The sequence below is a fragment of the Westerdykella ornata genome (assembly GCF_010094085.1).
Source record: "Westerdykella ornata strain CBS 379.55 unplaced genomic scaffold EI97scaffold_3, whole genome shotgun sequence".
NCBI classification, from domain to species: domain Eukaryota; kingdom Fungi; phylum Ascomycota; class Dothideomycetes; order Pleosporales; family Sporormiaceae; genus Westerdykella; species Westerdykella ornata.
The window spans coordinates 78,091-95,179 of record NW_022986853.1 but is presented as its reverse complement, the minus strand read 5'-3'; the positions used below and the strand labels follow the sequence as shown (position 1 = coordinate 95,179).

Here is a 17,089-nt window from a genome sequence, read left to right as displayed (position 1 = left end):
TAGCCACGCTGATGATACACAGTACCTGGTTGGCATGTTGGCTGTTCTTAATGACCCTCCCCACGGCGTGCGCTTGGCGCCCCAGATCACTGTAGCTTAGAAAGAGAACGGCGCCGAATGTTCTGAGTTTTCTCACCCATCTACAACAATCCAATGCCAAAGATACTTGTTCGCTATGCTAATCCATTGAAAACAACCCAAGGCAAGACTTCCTCGCGGTTTCTGCACACTATTTGAGGCGGTCTGAGATCGGGAGTGTAGAGGTGCGAGGTTGCAGCAAGAAGTCAATCCGTCGATATAGTCAAGATCCAGAAGTAAGCCTGAACCGACAATCTTCAACAACATGTCACTCCAGCGCAGCGGCCTGCCTCCGACTGCCTGCGCTGTCATCTAGTTCAATAATAATCATCCGCGGATACTTCCACACTTTGCCGCCCGTCGAATCCGATGGCGGGCATTGTTGTTGGTCGTCGCCTAGGGTTCTCCGCGCCGAAGTTCCTAGCAGAGTCTCGGCTGGGACCCCTTTCATCTCATCATGCGTTGTCGACCAACCTCGCGAAGCAGTGCTGCGTGCAATGCAATCTATCCATTGAACTCTAACCCACATCCAGCCCCAATCTCCGCGATCTCCATGATCTGTTTCCTTCCCCATGGCACCTTTAACCCAGGTCTAAAATGTCCTTGGCGTTGAAAACCTGGCATCAGGTCCACTGCCGAGTCCAAGTAATTAACCGCAATATGGAGCGTCAACCTGCGCAGCCTCACATGATTCAACGAACTTCTAGAAACCTTCCATTCCGGTCCTTCTCGGGCGGAGTTCCGCCAGTGAACTGCCTACGAAACGACCGCAACGAAGGTACCTGACGCCTAGCCGCTCCACCAACGCCGTCTGGTGAACCCGGGAACAATATCCATGGGACTGGGCCTTCCGTCTTGACCCTGCAGAATGTCCAGATTTCTAGAGTGCGATTTTAAATTGAAGATATGATTCTCGGTCCGGTTCTTGAGCCTCAATGAACCCTCAAGAGTATAAAGCAAGGGAGAGTTCCTGATCAACTCCCGTTGTCCCAGCTGCCTCAACATCAATCCCGGTATTCGACTGTCCGGACATACACACACCATGGCACCTTCGGTTCCCCTTGTAGCGACATTGCTCTTGGGTCTTGTGGCCGCCCAGACTCCTGGCAAAAACCCCGAGGTCCACCCAAAGGTCACCACATGGAAGTGTACGAAGGCCGGAGGATGCAGGTCGCAAAAGACGGCTCTTGTCTTGGATTCTGCATCTCACCCCATTTACCGAAAAGGCAACTCGTCTCTCGGTTGTGGTAACTGGGGAAATCCACCAGACAAGGACGTGTGCCCTGACGAAGCAACCTGTGCCAAGAACTGCATCATGGAGGGCATCAGCAACTACGCCGACTATGGTGTTACCACCCAAGGCGGAAGTTTGACCCTGAGCATGCTGGGAAAGAATGGTGTTACAAGTCCGAGGGTGTATCTTCTAGCTGAAGGAGAGAAGAAGTACGAAGTCTTGAAGTTGACCGGACAAGAACTCGCTTTCGACGTCGATGTTTCCAAGCTCCCTTGCGGCATGAACGGCGCCTTGTATCTGTCGGAGATGAAAGCAGACGGCGGGAAGAGCAAGCTGAACCCTGGGGGTGCCGCGTATGGCACTGGATACTGCGACGCACAGTGCTTTGTTACGCCTTGGGTCGAGGGAGTTGTAAGTGTTCCAACCCGGCGCATGGCGATTCAGTTGCTCACAGCTCAACCAGGGCAATATCAAGGGGCAGGGCATCTGCTGCAACGAGCTGGATATTTGGGAAGCCAATGCACGTTCTACCCACCTGGCACCGCATCCTTGCAATAAACCTGGTCTCTACCGCTGCACGGGTGACGAATGCTCCAAGTCTGCCGCTACGGCTGTTTGCGACAAGGACGGTTGTGGAATGAACCCTTACCGCCAGAAGGCAGTCGACTTCTACGGTCCGGGTCTGAAGGTCGATACCTCCAAGCCCTTCACGGTCGTCACTCAGTTCCCCGCGAAGAACGGTGTCCTTCAGGAGGTTATCCGGTATTACATCCAGGACGGCAAGGTCATCCAGAATGCAGCCCGTAACGTCACTGGGCCAATTGACGACGCTTATTGCGCCAGGAATGGTGCTGAGATGTTCGCCAAACTCGGTGCCCACAAGGGTATGGGTGAATCAATGTCCCGTGGTATGGTCTTGGCTATGAGCATCTGGTGGGATGAGGGAGGCTTCATGAACTGGCTCGACAGCGGTGACTCAGGCCCCTGCAGCGCAACCGAAGGCGACCCCAAGGTCATCCAGACTGTGGAAAAGAACCCCACGGTGAAATTCAGTCAGATCAGATGGGGCGAGATTGGCTCTACTGTGTCACCCAAGAAACCCAGGTGGGCCAGGGATGCTTGAAAGATGGCCGTAGAGCAGATTGATTTGTCTTGTCAGAGTAGAAAACCTGAGTTTGGTCGTCGAACCTCGGTAGCTCCTGCGTGATAGTGATGTATTGCTTTGAGTATGGGCCTGATACCACACGGAGCGGATCTTGGAATAGAAGCTGGATGAATAATGGAAAGGCAAGACGTTCAAACAAGGCGTCAGGCACCCAGAGGCCAGAGCGCGTATCTCGGCGTTTGAAGAGAGACTATCCTCTGAAGACCTTCTGAGGAAGGGCTGCCATCCGAGTCAGTTAGGCTTGGTCGATGTATGAACGGAGTTCCATGGAGCCATTGCCTTCGGGTATATAAGTTATCATTCTCCATAACTACGACTTCCAGCGGGCCACTCCCGCTGCCTTGATGACTTTCATTAGGGTAGCTCTGTGCCATCGTTCAGTGGAGCTACAGTCTCAGGAAACTTTTCCTTGACGCTAATCTTTGTGGCTCGTGTGGGTATATAACCGCAGATTCTCATATCCTCCAAGACCTGGAGGGTCTTCGCATCATCATGAGCTAGGCCTAGCTCAATAAGTCTCTCGAAGGTGCCCCGTCTTGGCGACCAGTTGCTGAGACGCATCTCTTCATAGTATAGGAAAGCATCCTCCAGATGGTTCGCATGACAGCATACGAGGATTAGGCGATCATACGTCAGGGCATTGGGTGTGATGCCGAGCTTGATCATTTCGGAGACTAGGAACATGGCGAGTTCTTTGCGTCCGGCCTTGTGGCACCCCTGGAACAGTATGTTGAAGGTTTGGATGTTTGGGCCGGCAGGGGAGACTGTATGCAGTGCTTTGTAAATATCTAGGGCTTCTTCTAGACGACCGAGATGGACAGATGCCTGTATACAAGCATTGATAGCGGCTGTGGGAACTTTTCTTCCTGCTGTATGTGAAGTTTGGAGGATCGAGAAAGCCTCTATTGGCCTCGCGTGAGTCTGCTTCAAGTAAACGTACAAGGGGTAGATGGATGCTTCATCAACCTTGATGCCTGCCTCGGCCATGATCATGATGACGGAGATGGCGGCACCGATATCGCTGGCATTCAGGTATGCTTCCAATATCATCTCATAGTGAAACGACATAAGGACAGTATCTCGTTCGGCAAGAACACGAAAGACGTCGGTGGCGAGGTCAACGTTGGATGTACGAGCAGCAATGTTGAGTACGTGTAGACACGTGGCACTGGGGGGCTTCAGGTATCCAGGAATGACTCGAGTGGTCCAGATGTGGGTTACAGATTCCACCTGAGCTTCATTAGCATTTCGGCCTCATGTTGTCGAGACCAGATCGTACGTGACACAGCTTCGCTGCAGTATCCAAGAAATGGGCCCACAGGGGTGGGCTTATTGTTGTTCTCCCGCTCTGCTGGCGCATTCGCAGCAGTTGCCAGGCCTCGTCCATCTCGCCGTAGTCGAGGAGAATCCACACTGCCTTGTCCAAAAGCCAATCGGCTACCCTGATGCGCTGTTGATTCATGTCCTCAATTTTTTGGATGGCCTGCTCAAACAAACGATCGCGAAGGAGTCCAGCTACCACCATATTATGGCCGCGATCAGTCAACGTGAACCAGCGTCCCTTCATATAGGTCAAGATTTCCTCACGGAGAAGATAGTCGGGGTGGACGGCAAGAGCCTAACAGGAACTGTCAGCGTCAATCCAATAAGGGAGGAGTTAGGCTTTACCTCAAGCACAGCATGGCATCCGCCCGCATCCAAATCCACCCCAAGTTCCGCCATCTCCTCCAGCACCTTCCGGATCTTGCCCGCGGTGCCATATTCTGGGTTCACGAAGCTGTGCAGCATAGCTGCGTAGAGTCGAATGTTCGGGCGTTCCCTTCTATCCTTGATCAGGATCTTTACAGCGTTGAAAACTTCTTCGTACCGGCCAGCTGCCGCGTCGCTACGTAGGCGTTCGTATAGGTCGGCGGTGGGTAATAGAACCAGATCTGGTGGCCCCCGCTGATAATGGCGGTTCGGATGCGGCCTCTGGATGGATTGTGCATTCGTACGGGCGGGCGAGCCGGGTTGGGGGCCTGGTTTCGTGTCCACTTCATTGGAGATGCAAGCTATGGAGCTCACAGATCTGGAGCGGCCAGAGGATGGTTGGAGACGCTCACCGAAGGCCCCCGGGGGCTGTCGTGCTGGCAAGCATGCTTTGACTGAGCTCAGTCCTCTGATCGAAGTGAATGAGTTGAACGAAGGACAGAGGCAGCGCCACAATGCGTCGTTCACAAGCGGGCGCGCTGCCATGATGTCTGCGGGGCCCCTTGACGGGTCGCAGAAAGTGAAAAGAGCAGCAACTTGTTGTTTGACATTTCAGTTTCCCTCACCAGTCGAAGGAATTTGGTCCGTGCACAAGGCTTGGCAACCCTTGCAGTGGATGATGATCTATTCCACCAGCGTCATCACCAATATGTGAATGATTCTCCTAAGGTCCCTCCATATCCAACCCCTATCAGCCAATGACGTGCTCCCCACCGTGTTATAGACACAAATCAAACGCACCAATCCATGCACAGAGGAATGGGTATATCTACAGGAAAGTGCACGGCCACAGGGAACCTCTCGAGAACATAAGGCCGGAACACGAAAGGAATGAGAAATTACGTCGCAAGCGGTTAGTTGGTGGCACAGTAGTGTGAACAGTCGAAAGACGAGAGAAGCATATATCATGAACGAAACCACCGGCTCTTCAAGTTACCGCCTTTTCAATTGCCCCTCGAGAAACTCTAGGACCTTTTGGCCGTTAGAACCAACTGGAAGAAGATGAGCGGATGGAACATACCTGGGATGGGATGACGCCGTGATTGACCAAATGTCTGCTCAAAATCTTGACCACCTCCATCTGCTCCTCGGCTGTCAACCCGGTGATGGCGGACTCAATGACGCCCCCAACCGTCGTCTTGTACACTGCGATGAAGCTGGAGTAGTACATGAAGGCGATTGAGCCCATGATGAACTGGCAATCCATACGGTCGGTCATACCGCCATGGCCAGGAATCGAGTCTCCGAAATCCTTTATATTGAAAGTGCGCTTCAGCCCGGAAGCGAAGAAGCCGCCAAAGGGGGCAACCAAGGAAGCGAAGGTCGCCAGGACGAACACGTGGAACTGAATAGGGGCGATATAGAAGGTAGTGGGCAGGTGAATTCCATCGGGGAGCGGGATCGGCAGAGTGTACCGCTTGGGGATGAAGACGGGATTCGGATTGCACTCAAGACCGGTCCAGATGTTGGCTCCAAGGTCCTGCGTTGTTCAGCTGGGGTTGGCGCATTGATAGCGCCAAAGGCACTTACATTGACGGGGCAAATGAAGTACTTGTACCGTGCCATGACATTGGTCAAGCCAACACCGAAGATGATGGTAAAGAACCATGCGCCCAGGAATCCCTCCCACGTCTTCTTCGGGGAGATCTTGATCAAGGGCGTGCGGCCAAACGTTATCCCACAAATGTATGCGAAGATGTCGTTTGTGATGACCATGGCCACCGGCAGGAAGAACCATATCATGCCCTCAAAGATGTTGTTGATGACGAAGTGTGCCTGGCCAACAATCATAAACAGAGCCATGTGGGTCCAGGCAAATTGTCTGAACTGGAACTTGTAATGCCCTTTCTGAAGGGAGCTGACAAAAAACACAAAACCTGATGCCCGTCAGCACAGCGTTGGACGCAGACTTCCTGGGCGGACTTGCCAATGATGTATAACATGAAGCTAATGAAGCGGTGGTGGGTGGCCAGGGGGAGAAGGATGCGGTCTACGAGCAGGATGTGTTTGAAATAGTAGATGACACTCTCGCCATATAGGAAGTACATGGTTGTGCCGAGGAAGTACCAATTTAGGGACTTTGTAAATCGCAAGCTCCTAGCCCGGCTAGGGACATTGGAGATGGCGATGACCTCTTTGAAGGAGATGATTTGGACAGCAGTGACTACGATGATGATGTAGATGTGGCCGGCAAACATGGCGGAGAAGAAACCGCCAATCATGATAAAGGTCCAGATGGTCCGGGTGATGAAGTTCTGCTTCTTCTTCTCATACTCGGATTGAGGCTGAGGTTCGTCTGCCTGCACCTTGTGAGCCTTCGACAATGCACTGTAAATTGCGCCCGGCGCAGGCTGGGATACCGACTGGAGGCTCTGATCTCGTTGCAATGCCGTTATGGGTGGGACTACCAGCCTCGGACGCGTTCTCGCTGATTTCGGACACACTCGTGCTGAGCCGACGCGCCTTTCCGCTGGGAGCAGCACCACTACTCCTGTGCCGAAACTTGACATCTTTCCCAGGGCGTGTCATGATGGCTTGTGGCCTGGTGGGCTCGAGAGAGAATGGGGGTTATTAACGCTCGCCTACAACGACTCTGAATTGCCAGGCAGGACGGGGCCGCGATTCGGGGTAAGCAGAAGGTGGGAAGGGAAGGGCGTGAAGCCACACAAAGTTGTTAGGTTCGAGTAGGTATACAGGAGAGTCGTGGTGAAAGTGAGAAGGGGACGGCGGAGGCGGAGGCGGAGGCGGACGAGCACAAGCGCAGGCTGTCCGACTTTATAGCAGGATAGGTGGATGGATGGATGGATGGATGGGACCCTTGATGCAGTTTTATCTGCATGTGGGACGTGGAGACGTCACTTTCGCCGGGGCGGTCCGTGCACTGAATTACCTACACGGTAATCTATGCCCCCAACAACCGGATGGCCATGGCTATCTGAACCACTTGAATATGAACATGTACCACCACAGTACACAACCACACCAATTTGGGGCCGAGGATGCCGCACGACACGCGCACGACTCGCACTGCCCGCCGCCATCATGGACCTTGACGCCCGCTTTTTCGATGACGACGACCTGGACTTCCTCGACGACGCCCTCGATACTCTGCCCGCCCACACCCTCCAACAGCTCGAGACGTCGGCGATCCGCGCGACGCAGCAGCAGCAGCCGCACCGCGCTCCCGAATCCGACTATGGCCTTGGGCCCGATGAAGACGACGGCAACGATGGCGAGGTGCTGGGCGAGGTCGTCAACCTAAACGACCTTGCCGTGCCTGGGCCGCCAGCATGGATGACGCTTGATGCTCACGAACCCAACCCCCCTTCCGGCATTGGAAGCCAGCATACGGGCGAAGGTTGCGCCATAAACAGAGACTCGAGCATAGGGGACGACTTGTCACGGCGGGCACAAATTGATCCAAATCAACTGCTGCTGCGCATTAAAAAGGTACGGTCCCTTGGTGAGCCATGGTTACGCCATGTTGACTGGTGCAGCTGGAGCAGGAAAAGGCCCGCCTGACCAAGGAGGTGCACAGCGAGAAGTCGAAGCTCTTGTTGAAGTCGGGAGAAACCGAGACGGCACGACGCAGACTAGACGCGGCAACCCGTGAGCATGAACGTCGCGTATCATCCTTGCAGCAATCCCATAACGAAGCAATTGCGAACCTCAGAGCAGAACTGGACAAGATGCGACAGGAGCGCGAGCAGGCCCGCACGAACACCATGTTCCTGGAGCACGACTTGGCGCTCGAGGCCGACAAGGCGAAGCGGCTGAGAAGGGGTGCGCGGGAAGGCATGCCTTTACGGCCGAGACAGCCTGTCGTTGCAGGCCCTTATGCATCTCCGAAGCGGCTTCAGAGAAGCCTGCCCCTGCGCGATGGTTTCGACGACGAAGATATGATTACCATGTCACCGACAAGGAACCGAGAAAAGTCCAAGCCGTCGACCCCGAAACAGGCCACCAAGCGGAAACGAGCCAACGCGGATCAGAGTCCTGTCCCACCACTCCAGCTAAGTGAACAGCAAGACAAGACGGAGGAGCTTGTCCCCGCTGCGTGGGAGCCAGACCGCTTTCTTCTGGATACCCTTCGGCAAGGCGATCGTCGGTATGAACTCCTCCGGCTGTTACTGAATAGACGCGCTTCGGGAGGGCGAGACGTCAGGATTCTCGAGGCGTTAACACAGTACGCACTACCATCGGAGACGGAGATCCCATTATCCTCGCGATTATTGAATGGCTTGAGTGCCTGCAGCGCGGAGCAGAACCCTCAGGACTTTCCTCTCAGATTGTGTCATCTGTTTATCGCCTTGTGGGATCAATGTCTGCAGGAGAGATATTACGCCCCAATATACCTCTTGTCGGACGCCGTCTACCTGATACTTGCCCATGAGCCTTGTTCCACCGCCATCGCCCTTGCTGAGCGCGTTGTTCCTACCATTTTGGCCTCCGTAGATTTGGTGGCATTCCCAATTGCCCGAGCTTGCATGAAGTACATGCCGGCTACAGATTTGTACTCTCCGGCTCAGCGCAAAGTGAGCGATGAAATCGATGTCGTTGGATGCTTGGATCTTCTCCAGGTGATCGCAGCATCGTGCAAGACGTCCGTCACAGCTACAGCCCAGTTATGGCAGTGCATACCAATTGACTTCCCTCTCCACCTCTTGAGAAAGGCACAGGCTTTACCTTGCATCAGTCGAATGCTTCTAATACTCAGCACTTCCAACCTACCAGACTCCATTGGGCCCAGAGTCCTCAATAACTTCGGGCCGGAGCAGCAGGAGAAGCGAGAAGCCGACCTTATAGATCGCTTGACAAAGCTATTGGCGGACGACCTGGAACCGATCCCTGATCCATCCATATCCAATCTGTCGCCTAGCCAGAACGTAAAATACCCTGCCAGTGAGGTTCTGGAGCTGCGCCTCCAAATCCTCCATCTTCTCACCGCCTTCAGTATCTCGGAGTACGGCTGCTCACGTTTGGCAAACCTTCGATACTGCATCGGTCGTTTGATCAAATTTCTTGATGAGCAGATTGCAAAGTTATATATGGAGGCCCCTTTCCCCGCCCAGGAGTTGGTCGCTGCCTCCATCAATACCACGATGAGGCTGATACACCATTTGTGGACCTCCGCGCCGGGCTTTGACATCAAAGCCAAGCTGAATGTCATTTCCGGCGGTCACCATAGGTATCTTGTCGCTCTCACAAGGCTCGCTTTCAGCGAGCGTTTAGTACTTGAGCATGGTATCGAAAAGGATGTCGTTGACGCTTCTTATGCCATCCTCGACGCAGGCCTTACTCCTGAGGAAGGTGAAGGTTTGCTGCAGGTCTTCAGTAGCGCAAGTACACTCTAGGTAATAGGATCGTCTATCGCGAATGAAACTCCCGTGAAGAAAGAGCTAGCTCTTCAGCTGTATGCCAACATGCTCCATCTCTTCATCCAGCGTAAAAGGAGCTCCGGCCAATTCATCGATCGACGGGACTCCTTAACGTTTCGGATCAGGTCAGGGTTGCGCAGAGCACACATCTCCTCTCTTTGATTCAATACTATTGGCTTCGCAAGCAATATACCCCTGCTAAAGAAAAGCTTCTAGAGAATGGTTAGGTATGATTTGGGCGGGGAAGACACGAGTGAAGGTGGTTCAGCAATCTTATTCGATTGAGATGTTATAAACCTCGCAAGCTTGTAAACGCAAAGCACATTATGGCCGTAACCGATGGTTCAGTGCGCTTGCGTGTACCTGTTCTCATATCTTATACACCATCCCACCTGAATACATGATCTTATTGCTGTCACTTAGCTTGTTCAAAGCCTGCTCAGCTTCCTCAATCTCAAATGCATGTCTCCCTGCACCATTGCCCAGTCGTGCGTTAATGGCAGCTAACAATGGCTCGACATCCGCAGCGTCATTCGCAAATAGAGGCCCATCGATGAGCTGCCCCAGCGCTGTCTGGAACACCTTCAGTCGAGCATCCGTGATGGCTGCTTGCGAGTCTTCTTGGGACTCAGTCTGCGTCGGCGGAAGTTCGGACGCGGGACGGGAGGACGCGGCGCTGATTTGAGATGAAGCCCATTCCCCACGGCTGGTCTGCGTATGAGTTCCCCGGCTAGCTCGACCACGTCGCTGACTTGTCGGCGTGACTTGATAGAGGTCATCGTATCCGTCGTTGTCATTCTCGGCGGCCGCAGGTGTACGCGTCGTCTGCGTTCGTTGGCTCCGCGTGCTGGGACCGCCTGGTCGTCGCGGTGGAGTAGCCTGGCGCCCTTCATCCCCATCTTCTTCGTCACCAGAGCTGTCCTCATCCGTGGACATTGCGTCTGGATCGCGAGTTACACGTCTGCGCTTCCGGCGATCCGTCTCCACAACTTCTTTGAAGAGAGCGAAGCGCAAAATCTGCTCCGCAATGTCGGCATCCTTCTGCTCAACGCGCTTGGACAACCTCGCTTTGGCATGGGCCGTCGACAACCGAATGAGTGTCTCAAGCGTACGTGCAGTGATGGGAGAGGTACGGCGAGTCCCAGAGTCGAGTTCATCGTTGCGAAGCGCAGAATATGTGGCAACGATGTGATCGGCGGCTCCTTTTGTAAGCATTGGCTTCTCCCGCTTCGCATACTGTATGTATTTTTTGATGAATGGGATGCTGATGACTTCTGTGCGTCGGGAAGCCCCTCGACCCACCGTGACAGTTACCCCTGAATGGAGCATGGGATTGAACTTCTCATAGACCTCGGTTGGCCCGTTGCTCTCGGTGTCGTTCTCGAGGCCAACGCCCAGCAGTTGCGCTCCTTCCTCACGCACGGGAGCCCCTTCTTCGGTCCCTGGTTGCCGGTAGCGATGCATGCGAAGAACGTGTTCGGAGATCTGTCGATCGCGCGCGTCCTCAATGTCATCCGTGACGACGAACAGCAGATCGAAACGGGACAATAGGGAGTCCGGCAGTGCTATATTCCGGTGCGGGTCCTTATGGATGTCGTATTGCCCGAAGATGGGATTGGCCGCAGCGATCACACTGCATCGAGCGTTCAAAGATGTATGGATACCGGCTTTCGCGATAGTGACCGTTTGCTGTTCCATGACTTCATGTATCGCAACCCTATCGACGTCTGACATTTTGTCAAACTCGTCAATACATACCACGCCGCGGTCGGCCAGAACCATGGCACCTGCTTCCAAGCGTCGCTCACCCGTCTCTTTGTCCGATGTCACGGCTGCTGTGAGACCGACGCCAGAAGATCCACGGCCAGTGGTGGCAATAGCTAGTGGAGCGGTATTCAGGACAAACCGGAGTAGCTGCGACTTGGCTGTAGAAGGATCCCCGACCATGAGGATGTTGATGTCTCCTCTTAGGTGGGTTCCATTGTCAAGGTTCTTTTCTTGTCCGCCCAGGAGAAGCAGCAGTATGGCTTTCTTGATATAATCATGACCGTATATCGAAGGTGCAAGCGATTGTGACAACAAGTCGAAAACTCGCTTATTCTTAGCAAGCTTGTTGATATTCCGGATATCGGTATCAGTGATGGTGGCTTGGGCTATGCCCCCACCAGACTTTGACGAAAGTAGTATGATGTTGTTGGCGAGAATCAACGTGCGGAAGGTTGAACTACCCGATGACGCATTTCTGTTTCCGAGAGATCGATATATACCGACCAGCTGGATGCGGTCGCCAGGTTTGACACGGTCGACGAGATCGTCATCCAAAATCACATCAACAGAGCGAGGCAACTGGCCCGCTGGAGCCCGCTCTGGCATTTCTTGGATCGAGATGGTCTGATGGTCCCTGTACACGCAATACCCATACTCCGTAATCAGCTAGAGGTGTGTTAGATTAGCGATGGTACAAGTCAACGGTGGGTATTACCGGGTTGCCCTCATCGTCTTCGGTGGGGTAAACGCTTGTGCTGGCGGCACCCATAGTCATTGTCTGGTCTCTGTATTCCCGGTAGAAGAACTTGTGTTTGTTCTCGCTGTAGTGGAAACTCTTGACGACTTTCGGTCGCACTAACGAGGTCTTCGTCACAATACCTTCTAAAGACACCATGTGGTTGAGATGGGTTGAGCTCAGCGTCCTCGGATTACACGAGAACTCCCCAAAGCTTCCGATATATGCGCAATAGTATACCACGTCATCGGCAGTCTCGCTCTTCGGTCGATCAGGGAATGTCTTCACAACTTCCTTTAGCGCGCGGTCGAAGGCTTCCGTGAAATCGAACGGCTGGTTCAAAAGACTTTCGTAGGTCAGAGAAGAAAGCGTCCCATACTAGGGAAGTAACATACCCGTCGGCCAACTCGCGGTTATGTGCTCTGATCTCATCCAAGCTGACCGTGAGTCTCCTGAGACCACGGTTCAACATCACAAGGATATCCGGGCGGTAGCTGCAAAGGTCAGTTATGTTCCGGACTTGGTGCAGGCCGCAGGCTCAATTACCTCCGGGCTAGGACATCCTCTGTACATAATATGAGCAAAACACTTCTGCAATGGTTTGTCGCAACCTACGTGGGTCTAAGAACTCTGCCGCGAGTCTGATGCGACGTTTCACCTCCTCGTCTCTAATCACTTCGTTCATGATTGAATCAGACTGTCAACCCCTCAGTAAGGAGCAAGAGCAGAATGGTAGTTAGAAGCTGTATTAACGTAGTGAAGATGCGGCCGTCGGGCGCAAAGCTGTGTGTACAGTATTCGAGGTGGTTGCGGCTGGATGGAGATGGAAGAGATGGTTCTTGAAGCGCGTGCCACGCGTCAAACGACGCGAAGGTCCGTGCATATCTTGAATCTCGCGTCGCCCATTAGATCCGGATTCGGCTAGCGCAGAGGAAGAGTGCAATGATTCGATCAAGGAAGGGTTTGTCGGCCGGGAGATTATTTTTTAGGATCTTATCTAGGCACTCTCTCTACTACCCTTCTCTAGATCCGCTAGAAAGCGCGCTACTAGTCTATAATCCGTACGCTTTCTCTAATAAAAAGGACTAACCTATAGAACTAGCTAATTAGAGATATTAGAGCTCTTCTAATACTCTATATATAATTAACTTACTATTAAAAATAGCTAACTTAGTAGACTCTTAGCTAATAAAACTTTTATTTTATACTCTTTATAACTCTCTATAGTATATATAAAGATATATAGTAAGTAGCTTTCTAAAAAGCTTAATGTGAGTGGCAAGTGAGCTGATCAGACAAGCGAGCTGATCACTCTGCTAAGGTTACACCTCTCTCAATCACTCATCTCAATGTCTTAATAACCAGATCTTGAATCGCTCCCTTGTGAGGATAGGATTATCCTTGCCATCAAAGCTATGAAATCCGATGTGTCATTAAGCTAGCAATATACTGCTACTCTCTATGGCATTCCTCAAAGCATGCTTAGTAGCTGACACTCGGGAACAGCTGCTCGACACGATATCCATCCTAACTCATCGAAGCTCACCCAGCACGAGGAGAAGATAATAGTCCAGTATATAAGAAAGCTTGATGCATGAGGATCTGCCTCTATGCTTGATGACATATGTGATATGGCTGATCAGCTGCTGGCTGCATGTGGTGGTAGGAACGCTGGAGACAAATAGGCTAGGAACCTTGTTCGCCACAAACCTGAGATCAAATCTCAGATAACTAGACTTCGTGATCACCAAAGAGTCAAGTGCAGTGATCCAGCTATTATTGGTCCCTGGTTTGACCTTGTACATGATACCAAAGCCAAGTACGGCATCCTGGATGAAGATACCTACAACTTCGGTGAGACTGGCTTCCAGATGGGTGTTGGAGGGTCAGTAAAGATAGTAACAGCATCTGAGAGGTGACTGAAACCACTGCAAGTTCAACCTGGGGACCGTGAGTGGGCAACATTGATTGCTGCTATCAACACCAGGGGCTGGCCACTCCCACCCTTTTTGATCTTCAAGGTAAAGCACCACGACCAAGCCTGGTACCACAACCCTAAGGGCTAGAGGATAGATGTCAGTAATAACAGCTGGACAATAAATGAGCTTGGTTTAGCCTGGTTACAGCACTTTATCGAGCATACTCAGGCTCGGACAGTAGGCAGTCACAGGCTGCTGATTCTTGATAGCCATGAGAGCCACAAGTCGCTTGCTTTCCAGGAACTATGTAAGGAGAATAAGATTATCACCCTTTGCATGCCTCTATATGCCTCCCATATCCTACAGCTGCTTGACATAGGGTATTTTGCTCCCTTAAAGCAAGCATACAAGAAGGAGATCAATGTCTTGGCAAACTGCTCTATCAACCATATCGACAAGAAAGCCTTCCTAACTGCTTTTTCTGGGGTTTTTGACAAGGCTTTTTCAGAGGAAAACATTATATCAAGCTTCAGAGCAACTGGTTTAGTTCTACATAGTCCAGAGATGATGCTATCAAAACTTAAAGTGAAGCCTCGTATGCCATCACCAGCTTTACCAGGCCCTGTCTGGCAACCCAAAATACCAAGCAATGCAGTTGAGATAGATGCTCAATCAACACTTATCTTTAACTGGATTCGAAGACACTGGAGCTTCTCACCAGTGCCGATTATTGAGATGGTGAGGCAGTTTAAAAAAGAGGCAGAATTGATGGCGCATTCACAGGTGTTAATGGCTGCCAGGATCACGAAACTTGAGCTAGCCTGCCAGGCAGCTTCTGAGTATAAAAAATGTAAGAAGAAATGGATTCAAAAAGGAGGAATTCTATCGCAGGCAGAAGCAGAGGTGATAGTAGCTTAGAAGAATGCTGAGGCTCAGCTTGAGGTAGAGAGGCGTGAGGAGAGGGAGGAAGTGGGTGCTGGTGTATAGGGTATTCGATGCTGTAAGATGTGTGATGAGCCAGGACACAACAAGTGTACATATAAAAAAGATACAGTAGATATAGAGAATTAATTTGAGCTATTGTAAGCTGCAATTGTAATGGCCGCACAAAGCTTGCAGATGCCTGATAACAGTTTGGATTCGATAAAGCTCCAAAGGGTTTGGATGATGGGTCTCTATGCCATCCCCTTCGGAGTGGAACAACTATCTACCGGTCTATCTTGTCTCCTTGGGGCAGAACCGCCCCAGATCTCATCTGGGTCAAGCTCCCTGGGCACCAGCCCATTACAATACCCCCCTCCTAGCCTTGAAGGTCTTCCTCAAGGCATATCTTGGTGGAAGCCTTGCAGCAGCTGGCCGCTAGTATCGCGTAAGTTTTTCATGTAGTCAATCCACCGATCTAGTGCTACTGTCTCCTCAAACAATTGAGCTGGCTCCCAAGTAGTCTCAGCGTAGCCTACCCATTTGACTTCGTACTGTATTTGCCGCCCTCTACCCATTCGAGTAACCCTCTCAGCAACGATATCCTCTACTGCCCACTCCGGTTCGCCATCAACTACAATAGCTTCTGGCTGTGAATCATCATTTGGCTGGCTAGGCAGTGGATCGTTGGCAGCTAGCCACAATCGATCGATATGGAATACGTTGTGGGGGCCAGGCGGTGTATTGAGGTACACGGAATGTGTACCAATCACTTCAGTGACTGTGTATTTGGCGTTCTTCCAGTCAAGCTTCTTGTTTGGCCGTTGAGTCTTGAAGTATTTCCCTAGGGCTAGCCACACCTTGTCTCCTACTCTCAGTTGCCAAGGCACTTGCCGGCGCTGATTTGCTTGCCTTTCCTGTTCCTGCTGAGCCATGGCTATTGAGGCTTGGGCTAGTTCGAATACCTTCTTAAACTTGTCAATTATTGCTTCAGCAGTCTTCCTGCCTGCTCGTTCATCGGCAGGGTAGTGTACTCCATGTTGGGAAGCTGTAAGCTGGATAGGATCCACATAGTAACCATGCTGGAGAAAGAATGGGCTAATGCCTGTTGAAGCGGCATTCCTTGATCGGATGGCTATCATGGCCATACCCAGCAGCTTAGCCCAGTTCTTTTGGTCCCAGTCAATATACGCCCGTAGATAAGCCTCTACCATGCTGTTCATCCTTTCAGTTGATCCATCGGTCTGAGGGTGGAAGGCTGTCGACAGTCGTCGTTTGATCCCTAGGATTTCGCAGAGTCGTTTCCACAGCCCACTTATGAACTGACTGCCTCGATCCGATACAATAACGTCGGGTAGCCAGTGGTACGCTACCACGTGCCTAATGAATGCCCATACGACCATCTCAGTATCCATGTTTGGGAGCGGTACGAGTACGATATCCTTACTCAACCGATCGATGACTACAAGGAGGATTGTACATCTCTCGCTCTCTGGGAGATCAGTAATGAAATCCATGGATATCTCCTTCCATATTCGATCGGGGAGTGGCAGAGGCCTAAGCAGGCCATGAATACCATCCCTCCATGGTTTGATCCTGCCACAAACAGCACAGTTCCGGAGGAAGTGCCTGATATCCTCGGATATCCCAGGCCAGAAGTAATCCCTCGCAATTGCTTGGTAAGTGGCTGCACATCCTGGGTGGCCGGCTATGGCAGGAGAGTGTACTCCATTGATTAGGCTTGTTCGTAGGGGTTCCGATTGCGGTACCTACTTCCGATCCCTATAGAGCAGGCATCCCTCCTGATCCACTATACAGTCCGTAATAGATATCTTAAGGCCTAGGCTTGGTGGAACCCGTCGCTCTCCATTGAGCACACATTGCCGGATGTTAATATATTAGTCGTCACCTTCTGTTACAGCCTGCCATAGTTGTTCTAACATTGCGGGCTCCTTTTCCAGAAGGGTTAGGGCGGTGCTAGGATTCGTGCTATTATTACTATCCACAGCAGTATTAGTATCCATATCCGTGTCGGCATTAGTGTTGGCATTAGTGCTGAGTGCTATAGATCGAAACGTGATCACGATGCCTTCATCTTCATCATCTGTGGCTAGTGAAGCAGAGGTTGTCAGCTTAAGTAGC

At 51.9% G+C, this 17,089-nt stretch overlaps 5 protein-coding genes across 5 annotated transcripts; 2 read left to right on the top strand and 3 right to left on the bottom strand.

Annotated features, from left to right (window-relative positions):
* Positions 1–1,153: 1,153 nt before the first annotated feature.
* Positions 1,154–2,411, top strand: EI97DRAFT_363340 (putative endo-beta-1,4-glucanase celB; the record flags this gene model as incomplete). The annotated part of the gene is made up of 2 exons (XM_033794983.1): positions 1,154–1,720; positions 1,788–2,411. Coding segments are annotated over 2 exons (1,191 nt in total), but the record flags the coding sequence as incomplete, so codon positions are not given.
* A 420-nt stretch (positions 2,412–2,831) lies between these two features.
* Positions 2,832–4,712, bottom strand: EI97DRAFT_455467 (uncharacterized protein; the record flags this gene model as incomplete). Its single annotated transcript, XM_033800648.1, has 3 exons — positions 2,832–3,707; positions 3,757–4,095; positions 4,146–4,712. The coding sequence occupies 3 exons, from the start codon at positions 4,710–4,712 to the stop codon at positions 2,832–2,834; spliced, it is 1,782 nt and encodes a 593-aa protein (XP_033656728.1).
* Positions 4,713–4,808: 96 nt separating this feature from the next.
* EI97DRAFT_491918 (phosphatidate cytidylyltransferase 1) lies at positions 4,809–7,038 on the bottom strand. Its single transcript, XM_033802290.1, has 5 exons — positions 6,591–7,038; positions 6,154–6,526; positions 5,757–6,103; positions 5,248–5,706; positions 4,809–5,198 (listed from the first exon to the last, which is right to left on the bottom strand). Exons 1-5 carry the CDS (start codon positions 6,753–6,755, stop codon positions 5,160–5,162), a joined length of 1,383 nt encoding a protein of 460 aa, XP_033656727.1. The 5' UTR covers positions 6,756–7,038; the 3' UTR covers positions 4,809–5,159.
* A 121-nt stretch (positions 7,039–7,159) lies between these two features.
* On the top strand, positions 7,160–10,024 carry EI97DRAFT_391823 (uncharacterized protein). Its single transcript, XM_033796251.1, has 2 exons — positions 7,160–7,676; positions 7,724–10,024. The coding sequence occupies exons 1-2, from the start codon at positions 7,269–7,271 to the stop codon at positions 9,578–9,580; spliced, it is 2,265 nt and encodes a 754-aa protein (XP_033656726.1). The 5' UTR covers positions 7,160–7,268; the 3' UTR covers positions 9,581–10,024.
* On the bottom strand, positions 9,866–13,064 carry EI97DRAFT_491916 (DNA replication licensing factor MCM3). Its single transcript, XM_033802289.1, has 5 exons — positions 12,723–13,064; positions 12,654–12,672; positions 12,503–12,601; positions 12,087–12,453; positions 9,866–12,037 (listed from the first exon to the last, which is right to left on the bottom strand). The coding sequence occupies exons 1-5, from the start codon at positions 12,790–12,792 to the stop codon at positions 9,974–9,976; spliced, it is 2,619 nt and encodes an 872-aa protein (XP_033656725.1). The 5' UTR covers positions 12,793–13,064; the 3' UTR covers positions 9,866–9,973.
* Between the last annotated feature and the right edge of the window lie 4,025 nt (positions 13,065–17,089).

What these genes read in the sequence shown, in the direction of transcription:
- EI97DRAFT_491918 (XM_033802290.1), bottom strand. Translation starts at nt 6,755, where the DNA reads ATGACACGCCCTGGGAAAGATGTCAAGTTTCGGCACAGGAGTAGTGGT. An exon ending in CAACGAGATCAGAGCCTCCA is followed by an intron (nt 6,527 to 6,590) that starts GTCGGTATCCCA and finishes CACAAGGTGCAG; the next exon opens with GCAGACGAACCTCAGCCTCA. An exon ending in ACTTCATTTGCCCCGTCAAT is followed by an intron (nt 5,707 to 5,756) that starts GTAAGTGCCTTT and finishes TGAACAACGCAG; the next exon opens with GACCTTGGAGCCAACATCTG.
- EI97DRAFT_491916 (XM_033802289.1), bottom strand. Translation starts at nt 12,792, where the DNA reads ATGAACGAAGTGATTAGAGACGAGGAGGTGAAACGTCGCATCAGACTC. An exon ending in AACCGCGAGTTGGCCGACGG is followed by an intron (nt 12,454 to 12,502) that starts GTATGTTACTTC and finishes GACCTACGAAAG; the next exon opens with TCTTTTGAACCAGCCGTTCG. An exon ending in AAGACGATGAGGGCAACCCG is followed by an intron (nt 12,038 to 12,086) that starts GTAATACCCACC and finishes ACACACCTCTAG; the next exon opens with CTGATTACGGAGTATGGGTA.
- EI97DRAFT_391823 (XM_033796251.1), top strand. Translation starts at nt 7,269, where the DNA reads ATGGACCTTGACGCCCGCTTTTTCGATGACGACGACCTGGACTTCCTC. An exon ending in TGCTGCTGCGCATTAAAAAG is followed by an intron (nt 7,677 to 7,723) that starts GTACGGTCCCTT and finishes TGACTGGTGCAG; the next exon opens with CTGGAGCAGGAAAAGGCCCG.